This window comes from Corapipo altera, unplaced genomic scaffold (genome assembly GCF_003945725.1).
Source record: "Corapipo altera isolate COAL_440 unplaced genomic scaffold, ASM394572v1 64, whole genome shotgun sequence".
NCBI classification, from domain to species: Eukaryota; Metazoa; Chordata; class Aves; order Passeriformes; family Pipridae; genus Corapipo; species Corapipo altera.
The window spans coordinates 11,385,775-11,411,782 of NW_020884893.1; the positions used below are offsets into that span (position 1 = coordinate 11,385,775).

Below are 26,008 nucleotides of genomic sequence, written 5' to 3' on the forward strand. Positions count from 1 at the left end.
GCGATTCGCAAAAAGGAGGAGATGCAACCGCTGAACCCTTGAGCCCCTCAGCTCCGCGGGATGGGGACACGGGGGGTCACCCCCGCTCCCGGGATGCCCGCCGGGATGCCCGCACCGCCCCGCAGCGGGGAGGGGAGGGCGGGGCGGGGCCGGTCCTGGCGGAGGGCGGGGGTCCCGTCCCGCCCCCGGGGCCCCGCGGAAGAGGCGGGCGGGTCCCGCGGCAGCAGCGCCCGGAGCGGAGCTGCAGCCCCAGCGCTCGGCGTGAGTGCGGGGCCGGGACCCTCCGGCCGCCGGGGCGGCTGCTGCGGGGCGGGGGTGGCCGGGGGTCCCGCCGAGCCCCGCGCTCCTCCGCCGCCTCGTCCCTTCCCGGCCCGGCCGTGCGAGCTCCCCCCTGGCCCCCGCCGGGCAATCCCCGCGCGTTGTGCCGCCTCTGCCCGGCCCGACCCCGCTCGGCGTTCCCCGCTCCGCCACCTTCTCCCCGCCTGGTCCCCCTTCCCTCCCTGCCCCGCTGGCTGCGGAGGGCACTGGGTTTGCTCTGTTACCCTGTCCTTGTTTTGGGGGGTCCTGGGAGGCGCATCTGGGCTGTGCCAGGAGCGGGGCTGTGTCACGGAGCCGGTTCTCGATGCACCTCTCCTATGAGTGTGTGTGTGTGCGCGTGTGTTTATTTTGGGTATCTGTAGGTTTCTAAACAAACGTCTCAAGTCTTTTGAGCTTTCAGGTAAGAGCCCCAAAGGTGGGTTTATAAGCTTTTAGGGCAGGAGATGCAATTCTGTGTTCCCAGGCAGTACCTTGGGTGTCTCAGGCAGTGACTCTCATCTCCACACACAACTTTATACCCAGCTGAAACCAGGCAGAGATTGAGCATCAGTTTTCCTGCTTGCTCCAGGGACTTTAGCTGAGAAACTGGGAAGGGCTGGCTAAAACCCTGTGCTTGCCTTAGTGATGATGGAGCTGGTTGCAGGGAGTGGTGTGGGCTGCAGGTCTGTTCCCGGGCATGGAAGCAAACACACACTCCTTCTGTCTGCTGTGGCTGGAGGGAGCTGTTAAGGAGTAAAAAGTCTCTGGTGAGAAGGGCTGTTTACCTTCTGAGGAATTAAACTCCATTTTATTTCTCTTGGGGTTTGAGTGCTGAGAGGAGCAAGTCTCTGTGTGTGGTGTGTTGTGTTCCCAGGGTGTGCAAGAGCTGTGATGTGCAGGTCATCCCAGCTTGGCTCTTGCACCAACACTGAAATGTGCTGAAAAATTTCAGGTTGGCAACTTCCATCGGGCATTGCTTTTCCTACCACTGCTGGTGGGAAGGGGAGGGCGTGGCTGTGGTTGCTGTAGGGGATCTGAAACCTGCACCCTGCAGCCTCGGGTGTGTCTCCCTCTGCAGCTGAGCTCCGTGGGTGACCATGAATGCCAGTGGCCCTGGCTATCCCTTGGCCTCTCTCTACGTGGGGGACCTGCACCCGGACGTGACTGAAGCCATGCTCTACGAGAAGTTCTCACCCGCCGGGCCCATCATGTCCATCCGAGTGTGTCGCGACGTTGCCACGCGCCGGTCACTGGGCTACGCCTACATCAACTTCCAGCAGCCTGTGGATGGTCTGTTCCCTGGGACACAACTCTGAGGAACGGCCTCACAGCGGGGGCTTGGGCTGTGTGAGAGGTGGGAGGGTGGGCAGTGCAAGAGGAAGGACCTGAGTGGAGGCATCAGCTGCTGGGGCTTGGGCAATATTCCACTACTTTGAGTTTTGGTTGCAACTAATGGAATGAGTGGGACCCATCCCGCTCCAGTCTCTTCTTAGGGACTGGGAAAGGATGTGTCAGCTGGGCTTTGGGCTTAGAGGAGAGGAAGATGACTTTCAAGAGTCACCCCCCTCTGTGAGCTGTGGAGATGCCCCTCCCTGGGGCAGCCTCTGGCTCACAGTGTTGGGCCCTTGCCACGATGCTGAGCTGCAACTGAAAGGTGTTCCATGCTGAAGTGAGGCAGCAGTGATGGGAAGGTGTTTGGTTAGTTGCTCTGGAGACAAAAATCCTTATTGGGTAAATTAGTTGGGCATCTGCCAAACTGGAGTTTGCAGTGAAATGGATGATCCTGTAGGAGTCAAGCATGCTTTGGAGAGGAAACAACCCAATTAATTAGGAAGGAGTGGTGTGGCTGGAGGGGAGGGAAGGAGAGCATGGGCTTCCCTGGGAGGCAGAGCTGCCCATCTCATTTAGGTTAACAAGCTCCTCTACAGCAGTATCCCTGATTCCTGTGCCCACCTCAGCTGCTGCAGGATGTGAAGGTGAAGGGGATCTGTCTCTGTTACTCTCCTCTCCCCCCATTCTTTGCCAGCTGAGCGAGCCCTGGACACCATGAACTTCGAGGTGATCAAAGGCCGACCCATCCGCATCATGTGGTCCCAGCGGGACCCTGGGCTCAGGAAGTCAGGGATTGGAAACATCTTCATCAAGAACCTGGACGACTCCATTGATAACAAAGCCCTGTATGACACATTCTCTGCCTTTGGGAACATCCTGTCATGCAAGGTACACATTCCCAGGGGCCCTGCAGGAGAGGGCTTGCTGCAGAGCTGCCCCTGCTCTCAGCAGTGTGTTCCAGCCACCTGGAATTCACTTTCTCATTTCACTTCCCACAACATCTCCTCTAAATTCCCACCTGCTTTGAAGCCAAAAAGCCTTGCTATGCTTCCCCTCAGAATAGGCACTTTCCCCCACCCCACCTTCTTCCCAGAGATGTCCTGTGCCATCCTGTCCAAGTGCATCAATGGTATGGGGGGCTTGGGGAGCCATAAACTCCTGGGTATCATTTGTGGATCTGGCCCTGGGATCTCCTGCCTCCCTGACCTGCTGCAAACACCCCAACACAGCTGAGCCTCAATGGGAGCAGGGCATCAGGGAGGGGAAAAGCCCCTGGAAAATGAGAATGGGTTTTCCTGTGACTTACTCATATGCAAACATGGAGAAAAACAGTGTCTGCCTCTTGGGTTTTTTGGTTGCTTTTTTTTCCCCTTCCCCCCCTGCTCTGCATTTGCAGGTGGTTTGTGATGAGAACGGATCCCGTGGCTATGGCTTTGTCCACTTTGAGACTCAGGAGGCAGCGACTCGGGCCATCCGGACCATGAATGGGATGTTGCTCAATGACCGGAAGGTGTAAGTGCAGGAGAGAAGAGTCTCTCCTGGGCTTTGCATTGGCTCTGCTCCTCCCTTGCCTTGGTGCACCCGTGGGAGCAAATGCCCGCCCTGCTCAGCTGCTGTTGTGCTTTCTGTGCTGCTTTCTGTGTTTTCCCCATGTGCTTTCTGTGCTGCTTTCTGTGTTTTCCTCATTTCCCCTCCCTGCTGGGCACAGCAGCTCCACTGCTCTCCAGGAGTGAGTCACTCACGGTCGGTTCTGGTGGAAGTGTGATAGTGGTTTGGAGCTCTTCCCGATGGTGGGGAAGGAGTCCAACCCCAGGCTGGGTTTTATTGCTGAGGCAGTGTAATAAGTGCCCACAAAGCAGGGCTGGTCCTTGATCTCAGCTGTTGGCATCAGATAATCTGGGCAGGAAGAGGTTTTGTTGTTCAGCTCTTGCTTGCATTGCATCACTTCGTTCTTTACTTCCCACATAGGCAAGCAGATGCCCAGAGGGCTTGGGAATAACTTGGAGGAGGAGAGCTGGCACTTGGTGCCATCCTTTGGGGTCTTTTGATGTCTGCTGGGATGACATCCCTACTTTTGGTAGTGCCAAGGGGTAGGGGAAAACCCGAGTGGGACATGCTGAAGTTGCTGATTGTGAAACACATGGTGGGTTTGTGGGTGAGCAAAGCATGGCCTGAGGTGATGGAGTCTCTCTTGGCCTGCAATGAGACAGATGTTCCTGTGTCCATCTTCGCTCTGCAGGGGACATGGAGGTTCTCAGGTCCTCTCCTTCCCTCCTGCAGGTTTGTTGGCCACTTCAAATCCCGCAAGGAGCGTGAGGCAGAGATTGGGGCGAAGGTGGTGGAGTTCACCAACGTCTACATCAAAAACTTTGGGGATGACATGGACGACGACAGACTGCGGGAAATATTCTCCAAGTTTGGTGAGTTGTTGAAGGAAAGTATCCTCATCTAAAAGACTGGAGTTGGGGCAACTGGAAAGTGAGCTGGGGACAGTGCTTGGCTGAAATAGCAGGCCCTTCTCTCAGAGGGATCTGACTTGTTCAAACATCCCCCCATCAAAGGACTGCAGTCACTTCAGTTGCCAGGATGTTACATGTGCTTTCCTGCTGTGATGGAGGATAACTTGTACTAGGTGCTCTCTTGAAAAAAGTAACTTTTTTCTTTCTTAGGTAACAAAGGTCAACTTTTATTTTTGTTTTGATTGGTTTCAAGATAATTAAAAAAAACCCCTATGTGCTGGCTGGTTATAGCCTGGGGATAAGAGATGTTGAGTCTGAATTTAAAAGGCTTTTCAGTTTAATCTGTTACTAGAGGATGCCTCTTGTGATGAGGTTTACTGTTGTTCCAACCCGTGGACCGTACTGTCCGTGCTTGGTCAGCGTCATCCCAGGTAACTTGTGGATATCCTTCACAGAAACCCAATATATGTGCTCCTGTATAAAGGTGATGAGAATTCTGGCCAAAGGAGCTCAGTGCACTGGCTGGAGAGGCTGAAAAGCCAAGGGCAGTGAGAGCAGCCCCCAGAATGGGAGGGACTGCCCTCGCCAACACGCAGCCTCCTGTCCCTGCCTCCCGGGGGTCCCACTGTTGTCCTCCTGCTGGGCTCTTCTGCTGCCATGGCCACCCAGTCTCCTTGCTGGGCTGGCATCTCATGGTGGCTCCTGAGCATGGTGCCACATGCCAGCAGCACCCCCTCGGTGGGCACCCTTCAGGTTGTTCTTTCCTTCCCTGTTGCAGGAAAGACGTTGAGTGTCAAGGTCATGATGGACAGCGCCGGCCGCTCCAAGGGCTTCGGGTTTGTCAACTTTGAGAAGCACGAAGAAGCCCAGAAGGCAAGAGGCTCCTCGCTTCCCTCTTGGCCCTGGGCTTGTTGCCTGCTGATGTTCCCAGCTGTCCTCAGGGGGAACCTCACTGGCTTTGTGCTCTCCTGGGTGCTGGCACTGGGTACCAGGACCTGGCAAGAGGGAGCAGGTCTCTCTGTGTTGGGCTGCACTGGGGTGGTGGGCGAAGAGTAGAGCTGTGGCCACTTGCTTCCCGCTGAGCCCAGAGCCCTTCTCTGCACTGCAGGCGGTGGCTGACATGAACGGGAAGGAGATCAACGGGCGGATGGTGTACGTGGGCAGAGCCCAGAAGCGGCTGGAGCGTCAGAGCGAGCTCAAGAGGAAGTTTGAGCAGATCAAGCAGGAGCGAGTGAGCAGGTACCAGGTAAGGGGAGAGCAGGATGCTCCATCCTGCAGGTCTGCAGCAGGGATATGCCCGGGGCATCCAGGGACATTCTTGGCTTGGGGACAGCACAGGGCTCTCCAAAACAGATGAGTGTGCTGGGGCCCTCCTGCAATTATAAACCTGCACAGGGGTCCACTCACTGCCTGGGAATGTCCTGGGAGGCAATATCAGGAAAGAGGAGAAAGATCTAAACCCAGGATGGTGTAGACAGGTGAACAAATGCTCCTGCTCATTTGCAGAAATGAAAATATTAGCCTGGGAATGAGGCAGCTTCCTGAGGTCCTGGAGCAGCTTCACAGTGATGGTCTGGGTGCCCTCATCACTTGGGGTGTCTGTACTGCATGTGGAGCACACACACACTCCAGCCCCTCTCCATGTCAGTGCTCCTGCAGGGATGTCTCTGTGGGATGTCCCACCCTCTGGCTGAGCTGCTGGTGAAACACAGAGCCAGCTTGACAAGCTGCTGTAAATTTTGGGATCCCAAGCTGCTTTTTTGACCTGTTTGCAGGGGGTCAACCTGTATGTGAAGAACTTGGATGATGGGATAGATGATGAGAAGCTGAGGAAGGAGTTCTCCCCCTATGGCACCATCACCAGTGCCAAGGTGAGGCACTGGGTCTCCCAGGGTCAGATGGTGTGCTCAGCCCTTGGAAATGGATTGGGGTTATCATCCTATTGAATTACATCTCCCTGCTGGTGGCTTGTATCTCAAGTGTCAATCTTTTCATCAAGACTGGTGTCAGGCTTCTCTTGAAGACTATCCAGTTGGGTGCAGAGGGTGGTCTGACTTTAAGGTCAGCTAACTGTAGCCTACCAGGGAGAGATGTTGCCTGGCCCTTGGCAGGATAGAGTGTCTCACTGATCCCCATCCTTTGCTGACTCCTGCAGCATCAAGCACTGGAGCATTGCTGGCCTGTGGGCTGGGCACAGACCCTCCCCCCTGGACAGTCACAGGCTCCAGATCTCTGACTGGTCCAGACTCTGCCATCTTCATTTCCAAAACCTACTGGTTTTCCTTGATCAAATCTTCCCCTTCCCCAGGGAAACCTCTCTGTTGGAGAGGTGCAGCCCCATCCATCCCACCCTGGATGTGGGGGCTGCAATGGGCTGCCTGTGGCTGGAGGCTCCCACTCCTCCCTGCACCATGCTCTGTGGGTACTGCAGCAATCTGTGGACTTAACTGTCTTGTTCTAATCCAATTTTAGGTGATGACAGATGGTGGCCACAGCAAAGGGTTTGGATTTGTGTGCTTTTCCTCCCCAGAAGAGGCTACCAAGGCTGTGACAGAGATGAATGGAAGGATTGTCAGCACTAAGCCTCTCTATGTTGCGCTCGCTCAAAGGAAAGAGGAGCGGAAAGCAATCCTCACCAACCAGTACATGCAGAGACTGGCAACCATGAGGGCCCTGCCTGGCCCTCTCCTGGGCTCCTTCCAGACCCCTGCAGGGTACTTCTTCCCCCCCATCCCCCAGGTGAGTCCTGCTACCCAGGGGCAGCCTTGCACGGGGACCCAAGTTTGTTCTGGGTGGGGGTAGCAGTGGGGCTGAGGAGCAGAGTTGGATTGTGCAGAGTTGGATTGTGCAGCTCTGGGCACATGCCCATGTGGGACCATGGGATCAGTGCCGAGTTTCCATGTGTCGGAGGGATGTGGGTGTTCCAGGCAATGGGCTGAGGATTTAGTAGCTACTGCTGCCCCTCAGAGGAGGGAATCAAAGGGCAGGTTTGGTGGGAGGGTGTGAGCATGGAGAACAAGTCTGCTGATGAAACCAGGGGAGGGAGAAGGGTTACAGGGGTGCAAAAGCTCCTGGGAAGGAGAAAAGCGGAGCTGCTGGAGAACCTACTGGCAGCAGGGCTGGAGGTTGGTCTTTAGAGCATTCTGGCATGCTGCAAGGGCATGGTTTTGGCTTGTCTGTCTGTGTGCAGCAGCCACCATGAGGCTCTAGGTTAGTTCTAGCTCAGCTCCCCAGTCACCTCGGATAATGTGTTCTCCTTTCCCAGCCACAAGCCAGAGCTGCCTTCTACGGCCCCAGCCCCGTTGTCCCAGTCCGCCCCTCCACTCGCTGGAGTGCTCAGCCCCCCCGGCCTCCCTGTGAGTCACCCTGTCTCTCCCTGGGGGCTCTCAGCACCAGCTGGGCTGGGTCAGGGACTGAAGGTTCTCTAAAAGCAGCACAAAGCCTGTAGCCATGGGGAGTTGTCCTGCAGAAGTGTTCAGGAGTCACGGTGATGGGCACGGGGTGATGAGATGTCAGTGGTGACACTAGAGATGCTCTTGAGCTTTCCCTGGCCACAGTCACCACCCCCACCCCCCCACCCCATGTCTCCTTCCATGCCTGTGCTACCAAGAAGCTTTATTACTTATATATAAAAGGTTTTATCATGTGTCTGCTCCATCTCTGCAGCAGTGTATCCTGAAGCCACCCCCATCCTGAGGGCTGCCGTGCCGCCCCGGCGCCTGCTGTCCAACATCAGCACCACCAGACAGGCCTCCACCCAGGTGCCCCGGGTGCTCCCCCAGGCCCAGAGAATGGGTGAGTGGGGAAGGACCCGGCTGGGACATCGCAGCAGTGGCAAAGGTGCTTGCTGTGAGCTCAGGTCTCCTGTGAGGATGGATCAGTCTGTGGGATTGCTCGTGGAGGGGTCTGATGGTGCCCCTGGGTGTGGTGGGCCTGGAGCAGTGCCTGTAGTGAAAAAGTGTGTGACTTTTGGGGAAGGTTGTGGTCTTCCAGGTAGTGGGTCAGGTCTCTGATATGCCCATTGGTTTTGTTGGCTGCTGCTCCTTGAACATGTTCACTAAAGCAGATGCTGATGCAGCTGTGGCAGCTGGGCTTAGTACTTGGACCAAGGTGGAGGGTGGGAAAGGACCTCTGGGGAAGAGGCAGGTCTTCCAGGCTCTGGATGAACTGCTGCCAAGGCTAAGCCTCCAATAAAACACAAGTGTTAGACACATTTGGAGCTGGGAAACCAGACCTTGCTGGCATCCCCAGTGCCTTGCTGTTCTGGGGCTGTCCCTGTGTCCCAGGGTGTCCCCTCCACAAAGGACCATCTGCTGGGGCATCATCTGCCTGCAGCCTTCCCAGCTTCATGAGATTTAGCCCAAGGTCATCCTTGGCACTGAGTGCCTTATTGCTGAAGTGAGCAGGGGGACCAGGAGGGCTGTTTGTGGCTCCTCCTCCCTCCTGTTGCCATTGTCCCCTTGTTCCTCTGCCCTTGCATCCCTGCAGGAGGGGAACCAGGGTGAGCTGGGGTCTTGCAGCCCACCCTTCTCAGTGCTGTTCCCATCCTCTGGCTTCTGATGCAGATGGGTGTTTCTGGAGGAGAGAACTATAAACTATAAACTCTCCTGCCCTCTGCTCAACACCCCAGCCAGCAGGGTGACACTGCCCTGCCTGTCCTGGAGAAGCTCTCTTTGACCTGGGGGCTGCTTTCAGCCCATAGGGGATTTTTCAGGCCCTCTGGATGAGCACATTGCCCTTGTGGCTTCAGCCTCCGTGGCACAGGCATGTGTTTAAGGGCTCTGCTTTGCAAATGCTCTCGTCCCCGTTGCAGCCAACATCGGGACGCAGACGGTCAGCACTCGGGGCGCCTCCTCCTCCTCCTCCCTGCCACGGGGTGCCTACAAGTACTCCTCAGCCGTCAGGAACGTGCCCATGGGGCACCTGCCACCCGTGGTGCCCCCACAGGTAAGAGCTCTGCAGCCACCACACTGTGACAGTCCTGGTCCTGCTCTGTGATGACACAGCTGCTGATCCCAGGCAGCCCCGTGGCTCCGTGTCTGGTGCTATGGGAACCTTTCCCGGGGGCTGCTGGAGTGACTGAGGCTGTGGATCTGGTAGCCACACAGCTGTGATGCCTGGCTCCAGCTTTCCTGCAAGCTGGTGTTTGGATACAAACAGACAGAGCCAGAGCCTCCATCAGCATCTCGGGAGGGTGAAATGCCCCGTGGCATTCAGGATCCAGCAGTGTTCCTGAAAGCCAGGTAACTTGTGCATCATTCCAGCCTTTGGTTGCTGCTCTTCCCTGTTTTTTCTCCAGGTAGTAGAACCTGCTGTGTGTGTCCAGGGGCAGGAGCCACTGACAGCATCCATGCTTGCAGCAGCCCCTCCTCAGGAGCAGAAGCAAATGATCGGTGGGTGTCACGGCTGCTCTGCTGGAGTAGGTCCAGCTGTGGGGCTGTGAGGGCACGTGTGCTTGCATGCACCAGGGGAGACCCAACTGCTGGGAGAAGCTGCAAGGCCTGTGGGATTGCTCTGGTATTGCACTGCTTTAAAAAGATAACCATAAATTCAGTCTGTGGTGGAACTGGATGGAAGCAACAAAGCCACTCCCTGTCTGTGTGAGCTGGCTGGCAGTGAGACAGTGTCTGGCAAAGCTTGGCAGAGAGACAGAGCTCCATCCATCCTGCCTGTGCTGCCAGGCCGTGCCAAGGTGGTTGTGGTTCCCCTGGGCTCTGAGGCATTGCTGCTCTTGTGCACTGATGAACGGCTTGGTGGCTGTAGGGGTTAAGGTCAGCTCTGCCACACAGCCCTTGGGCTTCAAGTGTCCCATGGTGGAGTGGGCAGTGCCCTGGCACGGGAGGGCATTGCTTGTCCTGCTGCAGGGAGGTGCCCTGCTCCATCTGCCCCATGGGCTTGGCCTGGCCAAAGCACAGCAGGTCACAGACTGGCTCTTCCCTCCCCAGGAGGAAACTGCTCCTGCAGAAGTTGGCACCTCCACCTGCATGTTGATGGGCAGGTGTGGGCAGCATCCCTGTCCCACTGCCCTGCTGTCCCACTGCCCTGCTCCCAGTGCAGGTGCCTGCTGCTGACCTCACCCAGCAGCTTCCTGCTGCTGTGACTTGCTGGAGTAGGTTTGCTTGTGAGCAGTGTGACTTTTCCACCACCATCACCACCCTTGTATCCCTTTTCAGTTGAGAAGGCAGGAGGGCTTGCACTGCGTTTGAAAAACTGGGAGGGCTTGCACAGTGCTGATGTCCTTCCTGGTGTTTGGAGCAGGTGAGCGCCTCTACCCTCTGGTCTACTCGATGCATCCCTTGCTGGCTGGCAAGATCACTGGGATGCTGCTGGAGATAGACAACTCTGAGCTGCTGCTGCTCATGGAGTCCCCTGACTCCCTGCACTCCAAGGTAGGAGTCACTTGGTGCCCAAACACATCCCTTTCCCGAGGGCTGACTCCCTGCTGCTGCAAGGAAGGGTGACCCCAGCCCAGGAGAGGGGCCCAGGCCGTGGATTGCCAGGGGAAGAGCAAGGAGCTGCTGGTTTTATTTTCAAGTGAAGAAGGAGCTCCAGGTTGATGTCCCCACACCCAGTGTCACCCACCTTCAGCAAAAGGAGAAACTTGGAGCAGATCCCTGAAAGCACAGGCCAAGCTCTGAGGGAGGTTTGGAGGTTACTGGGAAGTAAGAGGTGGAAAAGCAGGTTGGGTGTTGCTCCCTGGCAGGAGACAGGGAGATGCTCTTTCCTGAGAATAGAAAGCAGATAAATGTTGCCTCTCTGCAGTGTTTATTCAGTTTCCTCCTTAACCCTGTTGAATATTTAGCTTTGGTTCCAGTTGCAGTGAATTGATTGCATCTTCTTGGAGGCAGGATCCACTTTCACCCTTGCACTGATTTTTTTTTTTTTTTTATTATTATTATTTTTTATTTTGGAGGAGTCTGGGCTCTGCTGGGTGGTGTCAGGCAGCTTTACCTGCAGAGAAGCCCCAGAATTTCCTAAGGGAAGAGACAGGAAATGTCTTTGGGCTGATCAGTCTCCTGCAGAAGCAGCAGACTTGGATTTTATAATTATAATTTAAGTCCTTTACCTCTTGGAAGTGGTTCTGTGCAGAGACCGAGTTGGGACCTGGAATACTGAATTCCTGGTGCTGTGCACTCCTCCACTGGAGCAACTCATCTTCCCCTTCCTTGTGTTCTCTACTGTAAGGTCGAGGAGGCAGTTGCTGTTCTCCAAGCACACGAGGCCACAGAGACCTCCCATAAGGGCAGTGCCTTCCTGCAGTGACTCCAGGTGGGTCTGGGAGCTGTGTGTGGTGTGCTCGAGGTCTTTGGTTTCTCACTCTGAAACTGGGGATTGAGTTTCTCATCCAGACCAAGTAAAGTTTGATGAGTAACAAAAGTATCTTTGACTGTAATGTTCCATTTCTTAAACCCTCTTAAACCCTCCGTTTTCCAGACTTAGTCCAGCTGCAGAGATCTTGTTCTGTGTGGATTTTTTCTGTGTTGATGAGGGCAATGACTGTGCAACCAGAAAGGAAGATGGAAAAGGACCTTGCTTTTCTGTGGGTCTAGTGGGGACCAGCACAATCTTTCCTGGGACTTTTTTTTTTGTTTTTTAAAATCAGAATCTTGGCAGTAAATACCCTATAAAATATCCTTTGTGGGCTTTATCAGGAGAGCTGGTCCTGCTGCTGCATCTGGGACAGACACATTAACAAGCAATTGAGGCTCTCATGTGCCCTTATCTTTGAAGGTGGTATTTTCTTGACTTGTGGTATAAATGAAATTGTGTGTAATCTGAGTTCAGGTGAATTTCATCTTGTCTGGTTGAAATTCTTCTTTTAGCATTTGAAAACTCTGTTTGGGGGGTTCTCTGTTTCTTGTAGGCTCTGGGACTGAGAGTGAGCCCTAAGAATGTTGCCTTTGAAGAACAGGAGCAGCAACCCCACCATGCTGTTGGAATTATACCTGTACAGAGACCCTGGCTTGTCTTCAGTGCCCCATCCTATTGTTTGTATGTGTTATAAACCTTGTAGAATTGCTTCCTTCTGCACCTGTAAAAATCCCCACATTAAATCTCTTCTCACCACTGAAAGCAACCTGTGAAATGTAGTGTGGAACCCAGCCTGGGTCAGTTGCCCAGGAAATAGCTGCTGATGAATCATCATTTTAGGGAATTTATTGGGTTATGTAGTTTTACTTGTTCATGTAGTTGACACTAATAAAGAACTGATGCTTTCACCCTTAAGCATGGGTTAGTTCCCTTGGCTGAAGGACAGCCAGTGCTTTGTTTCAGGCAGGTGGAGGGATGGATTTGGGTCAGGCTGTAGTAATTAGTGTTTGAAGTTTGTGATGCTGGTGGGGTGGCAGTCCTGAGAGCTGACAGAAGGTTCTTTCTGATTCTTAGGAGGATGGGTTTAAGCAAATTTCATATAATCTACCTGGATTTTATCCTCTCTAGATAGCTGTTTTAAACTTCCTCTTAGAAGGTGTCATCTTCCTGTGGTTCTCCTTTTGTAATGGACCTTGTACTCCTGCAGGACTGGCCCTGAATGTCTTCTGCTGGTCACATGGGGGCTGTGTGTGTGTCTGTGGTGCACAAGATCCAGCTTTTGAGGTATTGTGCAGTAACTGTAAATCAAAAGCTGCTTCTCCAATGTGTGTTCCTGACCAGTGGTGTCAAGGAGTCACTGAAGGGCCTGAAACCACATTGTGTCCCACTGGGATGCTCCCTGCTCACAGTTGTAGCTGGAACCTGTTATTGCTGTGTTCTGCTCTCTGTGTTGCTGTCATCATCCTGGCCTTAATCCTCTGCTCTTCCTAGTTAAGGAAGGCATTTCAGTCCCCAGAAGCTCCTTGGTGCTTGAGGCTGGCGATGCACTGACCTCATTTGACTGCTTCCTTGAGCTGGCAGGAGCAGAACACCTCCACCAGCACCACCCACCCTCTTTCTGTGCAGCTTGTGTACTGCTGGTGGTGTCTCAATCTTCCTTCTGTGCTGTATCATACTCTCACTTCAGCTCCCTGCTGAGTCACCCCTCCTACCTCTTGTTTCCCTTCCAGCATTTTAATAGAACCGTTTACACATTTGCTCCTGCTCGACTGGGACTCTGCCCTGGGGCTTCTCATCATTCCTTTTTCTCACCTTCATTTTGTCAATTCTTCCTCTGACCTCCTTCAATATTTATTTTCCTCTTAGTGGATTCCTCAGCCTGAACTGTGTGCTGTTTAGATATCTTCTCCTCAGTGAGATGCTTATGAAGGACTTTAATTAGCTTAATATACCCGACCTTCATTTGAGTTGTTATTTCTCTCGAAGTGTAACTGGCTGGAAGCTTTTTCTGCTTTGTCTCTAGAGGAAAAATGTTTATTTGCATGAGTGTAATGCATGTAAGGAGCTGGAATAGGCCTGTACAGGTAAACTTCATTCTGCTGTTGGTTAGGTTGGCTGCAGCCTCTTTTCAGGTGTGCTTGTGACAACACCTACAGTGCCAGATGGCTGGGCTGGGTGAATGCTCTGTAAAGCCAGAGGGAATGCAGAGTGGGGGCCAGGAACACAGGAATGTTGGAATAGCCTAAGAAAGGACCTGAAAAAGGAGCAGGGTCTTGAAATTTTTTATCAGCAAAAGGTGAAGTTGGCACTTGGATCCCTGGTGGTACTGGAAAGTTTTCAGAATAGCTCCCTGGCTGCACTCCTGGGGAAGTCTGAGGCTTTAGGGAGTTAGGGCAGGAGCAGCAATGCAAATATGAGTCTGGAGGTTCCAGTCTGGAACAGCTGCTGTGAAAGGGGCAGATGGTGTGTCCCTGTGACAAACCCTCTCCAGCTGCTCCTGTGGACAGCACTCCCTTTGCTCACCAGGGCAGTGTCCTGCATGAACAGCAGCACCATGGCTGGAACAGGAGAGTCAGGAGCAGAAGTGACCCCCCCCAGCTTGCAGTGGTGTCTTGTTGCTGTGCTTGACCTTTGCCTGCCTGGTGATATTGCTGGGGAAAGCCCTGGAGATGAGGCACAAACAGCACTGATGTTGCTGTGAGGGGAAGGAGGGTGAATGCTGCTGCTGCTGCAGGGAGCTGCAGTTGAACAGGGCAGGTATCTGTCCTCAGAGAACAGCAGGGCTCTTACAAGGACTGCTCTTGACTAGGTGAAGCCAGTCCTGCTCCTGGATTCTGTGACCTTCCTCTGCTCCTCTGTGTGCTGCTGTGTGCTTCCCCACCCTGGAAGCCATCCCACCTCTGAGGAGCCTGGGCAGATGCTGGCTGAGGGATCAATGGAGCTGTCTCACTTGGAAGCAGGAGTGGAGTGAATGGAGCCATTTGTGGCCCTCAGGGAGGAGTTGTTTCAAGCCCTGGTCCATTACAGCTGATGGAGTACAGCCCTGGGACCTACAAAAAGCTATTTAATGTCAGGCTAAGGGAAGAAGTCTTTGTCTTTAATGGCATTAGAGGGATTGTCTGCTCTCTAAATTCAATTTGGTGCAGTACCTGTCTCAAACACTGACTGCTGGGAGAAGCAAGGTGGGAAACTAAGATACCTGAACCCTGACTTCAGGGCTGGCTTCTGTATCTCCTGGCCTTTATTGTGAGGTGGATCAGGTCTAGCATTGTCCAGCATCTGGACTTACTAGCTGAAGCAGTGTGCAAGTGAAAAATGGTTGGAAACCCTAATGCAGTGCTGTGCTTCCCACTGGCATGTCCTTCCCAGCCCCAGTGTCCCTGGAGCTATAGGTTTTCTTGTTCTGAGCCCTAACTTTAATGGCCACTAAGAGCTGAGGCCACTGTCTGAAAGAGCAGGGCCCTGTGCAGTGCTTGAAGTGCTCTAACAAAAAGGGGGGACAGTGTGAAGTGGTTAAACAAGTGTTTCAGTTCCCCTATACCCTCCATCCCATAAAAAACACAGCTCTAAACTGAAAATAAACATGGCTTTAATGGTTTTAACAGTTCACAGAGTAACTCCAACTATCTCTTTACCTACCATTTTAAATCAGTGCCATCAATACCAGATCAGGAGAAGACCAAAAAGCATAAACATGCATTGAAGTAGTAAGCCAGACCTCAGCTGGGATGTTACTGAAAATTCTCCTCCCTGTAACACCCCACAGCAACTGCTCCAAAAGGCACAGAGGAGCTAAAGTGGTTTTTTTTTAAAAAAAAGACAAAAAACCATTGCAAAATTCCCAAGCACCCAGAATCTGTAATAGTGCACAGTGTAACAAGGCAGGGTTAACTTGCTGCTGTTTTCTTAAATGTGCAGAATAACTAAAGAAAGCTGCTACTGTAAACATCTGCCCAGCCACACTAAGCAGCAGAACCCAGCTGAGGGCCAGCAGGCATCAAGGGGGCGAGGGAACAAGCTCAGCCCTGTGCAAGTAACTGTGCCCCCGTTACAAGAAGGGTATGTGGTGCTCTGGCAACTACAGCAGTTCTTGCAGCCACCTTATTTCAGTAATAGCAGCACAAATGCAGCAAAACTGTCACCTGAATAAGGACAAAAAACCCTCTGTTTGCAGCTCTTCAGAAAGAACAGCCACTTCACATGCATCTCAGCCAGCATGGAAAGAGTCCCTGAGGCCAATAGTTACAGGCAAGTTGACTTCAACCAGGGAAGGGCATTAAAACTATGCATGATCTTAGAGCCAGATTAATAGAGTTTGATACAGATTGTGTCTTAACATTCCTTATGCTGGTACAGAACCTCTTAGATCTCAGCAGCAGTGGAAGATAGATTTCAATACCGATCCTGCATCAAGATTGGTCCCTGTAACAACATCAGAAGGGAAAAAGCTTTCTCCTGCAGTGGAAAACAAAGCTTTCCTTGTTGCTTGGTTACCCTAGGCTCTGTTCAGTTCTTGAAGTAATCTCAGTGCAGCTGTGTTCTTTGGTTCAGTTTTCAACAAGCTCTTGATATCAGCAATACTTGATTTGTAATCCTAGAAAGAGAGGATTTTTTAAGGGTTAGTGTGTTAAAAATGCAGTTTAAGGCTGGAGAACAGAGGCAGGAACAGAGGCAAAGGCAACACAGGTAAGCCTGTGACTCCCTCTCTATAACTAATCAAGCCCTGGCATTGATGTAGCTGTTCTAAAACATGCTTAAACTAGGGCTGAGAAGATAATTTCATGACTCAGGTGGGTTCTGAGTCCAAGACCAATGCACTGCATAGTCCAGCGCTGCCTCCAGAATTTCTCAGGAGACACAAAAAGATAAAGCTCAACACAACACACAGCTGCTTTCAGCATCTCTAGGAAAGGGACCTGATGTGGAAAAACTCATGAGATCCAAATACTGATGTGAAAGAAAATGCCCTCTCAGCCCATACAGGTCTCAGCTACCTGTTGGCAGATGTTGTCTAGCACAGAAACAAGTTCTAAAGGACACCTATGGCTCTGATTATGCACAACCAGGCATCTAGTCCTAGCCTAAAACCCTTCAAAAACTCCTCACTTACCTTCAGTTCTTTAAATGCTTGAGCACGCCTGTAGAGTGCCTTCACGTTCTTAGGATCTAACTTCAGAGCTTCTGTGCAGTCCTGTGCTGCCTCCTTGTATTGCTTCAGGGTCAGGTAACAGAGAGCTCTGCAAAACAGATACCTGGTTAGAGATCTCTGGCTGAAAACAGCACCTACTGCTGCAGCATACAGAGCAGGTCCCAGTGGAGCACAAAGCTGGGCTCCAAAACCAGCCTTGATTCTCACACGTTATGTCATCTTACTTCTTGAGCCCAAGTTTATTTCAGTTAAAAGGAGGAGAAAAGAAAGGAAATGGTTTTTCGATTTAAAGAGGAAAAAAAAAAAGGAGGATGTTTAGAGCAACCTGCTCTGAAGCTAAAGACCCTGAAGCTAAAGAACCTGCACTTTGAGGATGCAGGTTCCTGTCTATACCAGTGCAGCATATGTTCTGCTTGCTGCAACTGCCTTAGAAGTACTCTAAGTACAGTACTTTGTGGTTTGTAGGACAACACAGGCCACTCAGAATACCCCAGTCCTGGCAGACAAAGCATTAAAGGGAGTAGGCCCTTCACTGTCTCCAAGGGTTTTGCAGTACCTGATCAAAGAATGTTACACAACAGGGGAGACTGCACTTGGGGTGGATGTGTGTAGGTGGTTTTGTTTTATTTGTTAGTTTGGGTGCAAACGTTAGACAGCTCTGCCAGAAGTACCACAGTGACCTTTATAAAGGGCCAAGAAGTACTTGGGCAAAGAGCTGAGCAGTACCTGTTGGTGTAAGTTGCACATTCCTGGTTGAGCTTTAAGCTCTCAGTGTACTTCTCAACTGCTCTTTTATGGTTTCCTTTCTTTACAAGTTCATTTCCTTCTTCCTTCAGAGTTCGAGCTCTCTCCATGCCAGCAGCAGTCTGGTCTGGAAACAGTGTGGAAGGATACAGAACACTGTAAAACCAACAAGAACATCACAGCATCCCAGAAATCACAAATACCCCCATACCAGAGATGAGACACCAAGGGGACCAGAATCAATGAAAAGGCTGTGGCCTGGGCTGGGTCTCTCCAGGCTGCAGCCCCAGCTGCAGACACACCGAGCAGGTGTGGCAGCTGCCTTGTTCATCACCCTTGTGAGCTGCAGGGCTCTGTGCCCAGCCCAAGGGCATGCTCCCACCTGGTTTTCCCCGTGGTGCAGTTGCAGGAGGAGTGTTTGCCCCAGAGGCTCCAGGAGAAGGAACGCTCCACCTTGTCTGGGCAGAAACAGGCACTGTGGGGATTGGCGGCAGCTTCTGACGCCAGTTCACACCATCCTTCTCCAGCAGGGCTTTAGTCATCCTGGAAGAGATGCTCCCAGTCACCCTGGCTGTTGGCTGGATGGGCCACACAGTAGCCAGCAGGGTCACTTTTAATCCAGTTTGTGTACCAAGGACAGCACCTCTCCCCTGATCTTTTTACATGCATCTCAACTAGGTTCCTTCTACAGGCAGGACATTTATGAAAAGATCTTCTTTGTGTCAACAGGGCTAAAAATATCACAGGACAAGGGCTGGGGCTGTCAGTGCTCAGGTGAGCAAGAGACATGCATTTCTCTCCTCAGTCTGGCAAGCCATGAACAGAAACAGAAAGCACCAGGAAGAGAACAGGACTACAGCAGCCTGTAAATGCAGTCAGCATTGAGATGCTTAAAGGATAGGGCACTAGAGCTTGTATTTTACTATTTCCCTTAGACCAGACACTGAGCAAAGCAGAAACAGTCCCAGAGAAATCAGCCAGCATCTTGAAAGGACCTATGGGCTCAGGCAGGCAGAGGGAGCATGGCCAGGCCTTGCTTTGCTCAAGCTGGGGCCCAGCTTGCTCCTGACAGCGCTGCAGGGATGCAGCAAGGCTGGCGGCAGCGTTACCTGTTGACTCCATCGTGCGCCGCCTGCACGGAGCAGTCCACCTGCAGCGCGGTCTTGTAGTCCACGTAGGCCAGCGCGTACCTCTCCAGAGCCTCGTAAGCCGCCGCCCGCCTCAGGAGGGGCTTGATCCCGAACGGGACCAGCTCGAGGGCGCTGCGGCAGAGGGGGCACAGCGGGGTGAGCCAGGGCGGCTCCGGGGCGGCCGCACAAGCGGGCCGGGGGAGCAGCCGAGCGCCCTCCGGCCCGCCGGTGACCCCGGCCCCGCTCACCTGGAGCAATCGGCCACGCACAGGCTGCAGGCGCCGTCCTTGAGGTGGCAGGCGGCGCGGTTGGCGAGCAGCACGCTGCGCTCCTCGGCGGCGGCATCCCCTGCGCGGGAGAGCCGGGATCCAGCGGGGATCCAGCGGGGATCCAGCCGGGATCCGCCCGCCCGCCCCCCGCCCCGGGACGCGCCCGTACCTGACGCCTCCAGCTGCTGCAGCGCCCGCGTGTAGAGCGCGGCGGCCGGGCCGTACTGCCCGCGGCGGAACTCCTCGTTGCCGGCCCGGCGCAGCGCACCGGGGGACGCGGCCATCGCGCCCGGGAAGCCGCGCCCTCGGCGGGCCGGGGCGGGCGCTCCCCGCGGCATCCGGCGGCGGGCGGAAGCGGCGGCGGGGCGGGGAGCCATGGAGCGGGGAGGGGGAGCCGTGGAGCGGTGAGGGACCGAGCGCCGCGATCGCCGAGTCGCCGACATGGAGACGGTGCAGCTGCGGAACCCGCGCCGGTAAGCGAGGGGCGCGTCCCCGCCGGGGATGCTCCGGCCTGGGGAGCGGGGGGAGCGGGGCCGCTCCGAGCCGGCCGGAGGGGCGCCGGGGGTCGGTGGCTTCGCCCCGAGCGGCGCCGGCAAGTGCTGGGACAGCACCGAGCGCAGGTGGTGGGGGAATGGCTCAAGCTGCAGAGCCGGGGAGAAGGCGGCGGCTGCGGGCGCTCGCAGCGGTACCGCGGCTGTGCCGGGGTTGTGCCCACCTGTCCCGACGGAGCCCCGGTCGCTCGTTTTTCCCTCTCGTCTCTGTCCGGGTGAGTTCCGTGCGGGTCCGCTGGCGCCGGGGCCGTGCCCAGCTCGGTGCCCTGCCCTGGCACCTCCGCCGTCCCGCCGGGCCCGGAGCATCCCGGGGTTTGGGCTGAGCTCCATGAGCCGCCTATCTCGGAGCGCCAGGCAGGGCCGGGCTGCGGAGGGAGAGCTGGAGATCGGCGGCAGCTCGAATGAAGTGTCCCCGTCGGAATCCTATCAGCGGCTGGCAGCTGGGGCCCGGGGAATCGGCGGCGAACAAAGGAAGCTGCGGGCGCTGCTCCTCAGCGAGATTGGCTCGGTTCGTTAAACGGACAGCGATGTATCGTCTGTTAAAAGCAAAAACTGGGTTTTATTCTGTAATTGCATATGCCGGTGCTTAGCTGGCAGGTGATTCAGATTAGATCTGAATAACAACAAAGGTGAGGTTGGGTTTGTGCTGCTGTTATATCCGCGTTGTATAAACATCCAGGAGGAAGGCGGCGTGTGCCCGACAGCAGCGAGTGCTCTGCATGAGCCAGACAGCACAAAGTAATTCGGCTCCTGGCCTATAGCAGAAATTAGGTTGTTTGCTGCAGGCACGGTGGTTGTCTGGTTATTGTGCCTGGGTATGTTAAAAGCCTTTTTTCCCCCTTTTATGCTGATAGAATTTAGGCCTCAACTTCAGCAAGAGGGGTCTGCCTCTCACATCCCCACTTTTTGGGCTCTTTGGAAATGGTGGCTTATGTGGTTGCTGATGGATATATTAATTTCATCTCCCCCCTTTTCCCACACCTTCTTCCCTCCCTGTTTTCACAAGGGCAAGTAACATTCTGTTTAATGCTTATCTGTGCAGGGAAGCTAGTGACTACTTTCAGTATTTCACCACTTCCTGAGTCTGCTTCTATATAATGTTTCCTTTGCTTCAGGAAGCCATTGTATGTGCTCCATGCCCGAGCTGCTCCTCCTGTGTGGCTTTTGTACATGAATGTAGTAGCCAGGGATCAATGAGCGGTTTCTCACTCTGCTTCTGAAGAAATTGGGGAAAAAAGTTATATATTTAGTTTAAAAATTAGTATGCCTGTGACTGGACTCTTGATATTTAACAGTAGGGGTTCGAGCTTTCAGGACTAATTTACAGTTGCGGGTGTTCTCACGTATTTCACTTTAAACACTGATCACTGTGAGACCAGGCAGTGCTAAAAGCTCTGAGACTCATAAGTTTCTGTGTTTCAAAAACTCATATGAGCCGGTTTGGGGAGATTGGAGGGGGTTTTGTCGTGTGTTTTATTGTTGTTTGGGATATTTTAATTTTTTTTTTTTAGTTGGTGTGAAAATGAAAGAGCTTGTTTGTGGGCAGTTGAATACTGTATCATTGACAATACAATACTTAGTTTTCAGAACTTTTTGTTATGTTTCAGAAGGTTTGGTGAACAGCTTTCCCTGTGGACAGAAACAAATATGATTGATCTTGTTGCTTTGTGTATGGAATCTCCCTAAAAGCTGTACCAGGGGAGAGGGGGGCCAAGTGCAGGATCACATCACATGGCATGTTTTTTTTTCCCCACGAAGTATTTCAACTGACTCATATTAGCAATACATTTAAGAGGCATGGCTTTAAGATACTGCAGTAGTCAGATACAGTTTCCTTTTTCTTTTTTCCTGATAGAATTTTCCTAGTATGTATCCAGGCCCACAAAGTTAAGATCTGAACTTTTGATGTTAAAAATGTACAGGTGAGACCAGTGTTTCCTCTTGCTCTCCCAACAAATGTATTCCACCCATACTCTTGAGCATCAGGGAAGATGATGTTCCCTTTTGCTTGGCCTTGGTAGGTATCCTTTCATTCCAGATATTGAAATTTAGCAGATATGTTCAATAGCTGTTAGACTCTGCTGTACTGTGCTGGGATGTGACCACCAGCACAGAGATCCTGGAATGCATTTCTATCAAGATGAGCTGTAGAACATTCTGTTCTTTTGTAATTCCCAGTCCATTTTTGCTGTTGGATGCTAATAATATTCACTCTTCTTGTCAGGTGAAATAAACTTACTTGATAATCAATTTACTTCATACCAAGCCTTTTGTACGTTTGAGTTGTGCTGTTTATTCTTCTGTTTCAGCAAAGCCCAAACTGCCATAAAATTAAATGCCATAATTTCTCTCTTCTTGCCCGTACAGGCAGCTGAAGAAGTTGGATGAAGACAGTTTAACCAAACAACCTGAAGAAGTGTTTGATGTACTGGAGAAGCTTGGAGAAGGGTACGTGCTCTGTTCCAGTGGGCCCAATGTACATGTCTCTGAGGACAAATCTCTGTAATGGGGATGTGTTCAGTGGTCTCTGCTGTTTCATTTTTGTTGTGAGCCTATTTCTGCAAAGGTATGTACTAACATAGTGACAGTGTTTGGTTAGTAACAGAATAAAGAATTTGTTTCCCAAGAGTGTGATATCTTAATCCAAACAGTAGCTTATGGCTCAGCAGTAGGGAGTTGAAGCATTGTTGAAAAATGCCAGCCTGGAGTTGATTGAACCCTGTGGGAACTCAAGAGGTTTTTGTAGTTTATCCTGGGTACCTCTTGTGGAAGATCTGCCTGGTGGAAGTGAACTTCAGCAGCATTGTGCCACTTGGTGAGGCAGAGCAGCATGGGAACAGTCAGTGACTGGCATGTTTGCTGCCTTAAGCAGTTCATGTCGAAAAACTGAGTTATAAATCTGCCTGGCTGCTGTATGAAAGAAGCTGCAAATACGAATGATAATATCTGACCAGGGCTGTAGTTCTTACTGGTGCTCAGATTGTACTGTATGCTGGAAAGAGAGAATTTTATTTGTTGGATTTGTGCAAAAGGCCATTCCAAAGCTATTGTCAATGTCACGATGGTTGGCTCTTTTCTCACGGTCTCAGTGTGCTGTGACTTATTTGTATTGCAGTGTTTAGAAACTACCAGAGTGATTATTTATGTTAAAATACAAAATATTTTTAACAGAAGGATACGTTTTCCTTGATGGTTACACTTGCAAAAAGCAAAGCCATAATATTTGCATTTTTAAAATGTTAGTGCATTTCAGTGTTTGTTTCATGTTTTGTTTCCTAGCTCCTATGGCAGTGTGTTCAAAGCCATTCATAAAGAAACGGGTCAGGTTGTTGCAATTAAACAAGTTCCTGTGGAATCTGACCTGCAAGAAATTATAAAAGAAATATCCATAATGCAGCAATGTGACAGGTAAGTGTGTGCTGCAAAACCCATCACTGGGATGTGAGGAAAAGTGTTGCCTGTGATCTGGCACTTCATCGAATAAAAGCCGTGATGTTGCCTTAAATGTTTTTTGAAAGGCCGGACTTGAACAATCAAGTTACCTCGTATCAGCTGAGTCATGTTAACTGAGCGTTTGGGTAGTGCAAAGGTAAGACAACAAAAATTCAGCTTGCAACGAGAGAGCACTCAGTCGAATAACCCTGCACTTGCTGCCAGCCCCGAGCCGAGCGTGTGAGCGGTTGCTGCGGTTCTGCCCGTGCACCGTCGCTTGTCGAGCAGTGGTAACTTGATTGTGTGCTAAACAGCAGCTCCTGCCTCCACAGGGGGGGATGGCTTCTAAACAGGACGTAGAAAACTCTTAGAAGAAGGGTTTTTTTGGTTTTGTTTTTAAGGAGCACGTGGATGGGAGCCACTAACGCATGACTGCTCTTGCATGTGCACGACCTACGTGCCGTCACCTGCTCGGGTGGCAGGACTGTCCTTCCCGGCTGTTTTCTGCCTGTGCAGGCTCCAGTGCAGGACCAGCTGATCTGAGCATCCCCAGAATAACTTGCTGGCAGCTCTGCTGATGGGCTGATGGTTGGCTCTCTGGGCTGTCTTTGCATGTTTTTGTGGGAAAAGATGCTGCAGTGACTTGGCTAATGAAGAGCTTGTGGGTAGGGAAGACCTTCTCAAAGTGTGCCCAAGGCTGAAGGTTTAAAATGCATTCATTTCTTCTGGTGTCATGAATCTGGCTTTAAGAAACACTACTTTGAAGGACTTGAGGCATGGAAAGCCATTTAAAATAAATTACATGAGCAGTATAAAACTGTGGTCCCACTCGCTCTTATTGCACTCCACTCTCCCTGTTTGTAAATGCAGGTGACTGGGGGCAGACAGCAAAACTTAACTTGAATAGAAATTTCTTGTGAAAAATTTTACTGTGTAACTTGGACAGCATTACTAGGTGTCTCTTAAATTAAATATTAATATCTTAAGGCCTAAAATGAGACCTTACAGTTGTGAACAGCAGAGGGAGTGAATCACTGGAGCATCACGTTTTCTGTGCAAGCATAATGGGACACTGCAGTGTGACTGACCTGCTAGTTTTTGGTTTTTCATTAGAAAATGTTCAGCAGAGAGTAGATTAAACACACTTTTGTTCCTTAGCTCCATTCCCATAAAATCAGGGACATTCTTTCTGTTAGTTTCAGCTTTACCTTTTCCAGAGAACAGATGGTTTCTCAGACCAATGTACTTTACTAGGTTGTTTGGTTTTTTGTGCAGCCAAATAGCTCACAGAGAGACAGTTGTACTGAGATCTTAAAATATATCCTGGGCTAAACTGTAGAAACAAATAGGTGCGTGTAGCTATGGGGGAATGTTCCTTTCAATGAACATGATAGCTGTTTCCCAACAAATTGTGGACTTTATTTAATGTTTCCATTTGGTGCCAAATGCTCTGCAGCAGCTTTACCAGGGACTGCTGTGGCACGTTTCCCATTCCCTTGTCCTGCCTTCCTGCTTGCCCCAGCACTGACCCTGTTGTAACCCTGTCCAGGGGGTTAAACCAGACTGAAGGCTAATCACTCCTCATTTCCGCAGGATTTGTTGTCTGACAGTTTAGCTCCCTGAAGTGACTTACTGGCAGGTCATATGAGCAGTGGGAACAGACTTGGCAGGACTGTGGTAGCCCTGTGTGGGTTCAGGGTAGTTTGGAACACTTTTGATCAGGATTTTGGTGGCATTTCAGCGCTGAGTTTCTAAAACATCCTTAGGGGTTCAGCAGTGTGTATTGTGCTTATTCAGTGATGCTGGTTACTGGTATTTGACCCTTTGTTTTCTTCTTTCTTTCACATTTCGTAGTCCTCATGTGGTGAAATATTATGGCAGCTATTTTAAGAACACGGACCTGTGGATAGTGATGGAATACTGCGGCGCTGGATCCGTGTCTGACATTATTCGGTTACGAAACAAAACTGTACGTCCTCTCTCCTTTGAATGTGTGGATGGGAAGTGTGGGTGTCCAGCAGCTCAAGGAAATTCTTACAGTGTTCAATGCCTGACAACCATTTGCCATAACTTCAGGTGCAGGTCCCTTGTTCCTCTGAAACTGAGAAAGGGTGATTCCATTAATTGAGTTTTGGTTATCTGGATAATTTAATCAGAGGAGCAGATTTGGGTGTGTTGGCTTTCCTGAAAAGCCAGACTGATTCCAAGTAAGACTCTACTCTACCCTACTTTGGTTATTGCAGGGTAGGAATTACAAGTTGGGAAAGGGTTATGGTATGTGAAATGTGGTAGGTGTGTATGTGTATGCTGATTATAATCTAATTTGCTACACAATGCTGTCAGTCACAAACTAATTCCCCATTAGTGTCACCTCCTTTAGTGAAGGCAATTAAATGGCAATTAGTGAATCTCAGTAACATACAGACCAAAGCACTACAGTGCTGTGTCTCAGCACTGCCAGGTTGGCAGCAACTCTTCTCTTCTTTAGCTCACAGAGGAGGAAATTGCTACAATAGTGCAGTCGACACTGAAAGGACTCGAGTACCTGCATTTTATGAGGAAAATACACAGGGACATCAAAGCTGGAAATATATTGCTAAACACAGAGGGACATGCTAAACTTGCAGACTTTGGAGTGGCAGGACAGCTTACAGTGAGTAAAACCAAGATGTTTGTGTGCATTTCAGTTTGTCTTTTTAATCTGTCTGTGAGTGTGATGGGCTTGTGGAGACTGAGAAACTGTTCATAGCTGTTGTTTAGCACTTCACATCAGCATAATGAGATTGTAAACTAGTGACAGACTAGAGCAGAGCTTGCTCTGTGGAAGCTGTTATACCTGAGTAATGGCTTACAATAGCATTTGCTGTTTTCTTCGGGATATTTTTAACTCCTGTGAGGACATTTCAATTCCTCTTTGCAGCCCTCCATATCCCAGTCCTGCTGAGCCTAATAATATGTGTGCATGCAAGATAATTAGGGTGATAATTCACTAATGAGTGTTTGTGGCTAATACAGTTGCCACTGTCTGGTTCTTTATCCTTCTCTTCTTCTCAGGACACCATGGCAAAGCGGAACACAGTTATAGGGACCCCATTTTGGATGGCTCCAGAAGTGATTCAGGAAATTGGGTATAATTGTGTTGCAGACATCTGGTCTCTGGGAATCACTGCAATAGAAATGGCTGAAGGCAAGCCACCATATGCAGATATTCATCCCATGAGGGTAAGGACTGTGGCCTCTTAAAATGTGTTGCTATATGGAAAGGGTTTGCTGTTGCAGCTGGCTGAGTAACATACCAACCTGCCATTTGCTTTTAATTTAGTGCAAGTTGTTT

General features: G+C 51.4%; 3 protein-coding genes across 4 annotated transcripts in view; 2 read left to right on the top strand and 1 right to left on the bottom strand.

Annotated features, from left to right (window-relative positions):
• Positions 1–1,394: 1,394 nt before the first annotated feature.
• Positions 1,395–12,245, top strand: PABPC1L (poly(A) binding protein cytoplasmic 1 like). The gene is made up of 15 exons (XM_027646358.1): positions 1,395–1,587; positions 2,324–2,517; positions 3,026–3,141; positions 3,910–4,049; positions 4,867–4,961; positions 5,197–5,334; positions 5,864–5,959; positions 6,561–6,827; positions 7,354–7,444; positions 7,758–7,883; positions 8,902–9,035; positions 9,388–9,481; positions 10,347–10,477; positions 11,274–11,357; positions 11,953–12,245. Exons 1-14 carry the CDS (start codon positions 1,395–1,397, stop codon positions 11,349–11,351), a joined length of 1,893 nt encoding a protein of 630 aa, XP_027502159.1. The 3' UTR covers positions 11,352–11,357; positions 11,953–12,245.
• A 2,726-nt stretch (positions 12,246–14,971) lies between these two features.
• Positions 14,972–19,168, bottom strand: TOMM34 (translocase of outer mitochondrial membrane 34). Its single transcript, XM_027646362.1, has 7 exons — positions 18,861–19,168; positions 18,671–18,770; positions 18,402–18,554; positions 17,675–17,835; positions 17,275–17,419; positions 16,510–16,636; positions 14,972–15,993 (listed from the first exon to the last, which is right to left on the bottom strand). The coding sequence occupies exons 1-7, from the start codon at positions 19,132–19,134 to the stop codon at positions 15,895–15,897; spliced, it is 1,059 nt and encodes a 352-aa protein (XP_027502163.1). The 5' UTR covers positions 19,135–19,168; the 3' UTR covers positions 14,972–15,894.
• STK4 (serine/threonine kinase 4) overlaps positions 19,021–26,008 on the top strand; it is a 46,348-nt gene continuing 39,360 nt past the window's right edge. Inside the window, exons 1-6 of one of the 2 annotated variants that reach the window (XM_027646359.1) lie at positions 19,021–19,164; positions 21,610–21,690; positions 22,522–22,650; positions 24,529–24,643; positions 25,163–25,327; positions 25,729–25,896. In XM_027646359.1, coding sequence (XP_027502160.1) covers positions 19,133–19,164; positions 21,610–21,690; positions 22,522–22,650; positions 24,529–24,643; positions 25,163–25,327; positions 25,729–25,896 — 690 coding nt within the window. In that variant the 5' untranslated portion in view covers positions 19,021–19,132. Of the gene's footprint in view, positions 19,165–19,758; positions 19,872–21,609; positions 21,691–22,521; positions 22,651–24,528; positions 24,644–25,162; positions 25,328–25,728; positions 25,897–26,008 lie in introns of those variants that run through there. The other variant, XM_027646360.1, reaches the window with a different exon arrangement.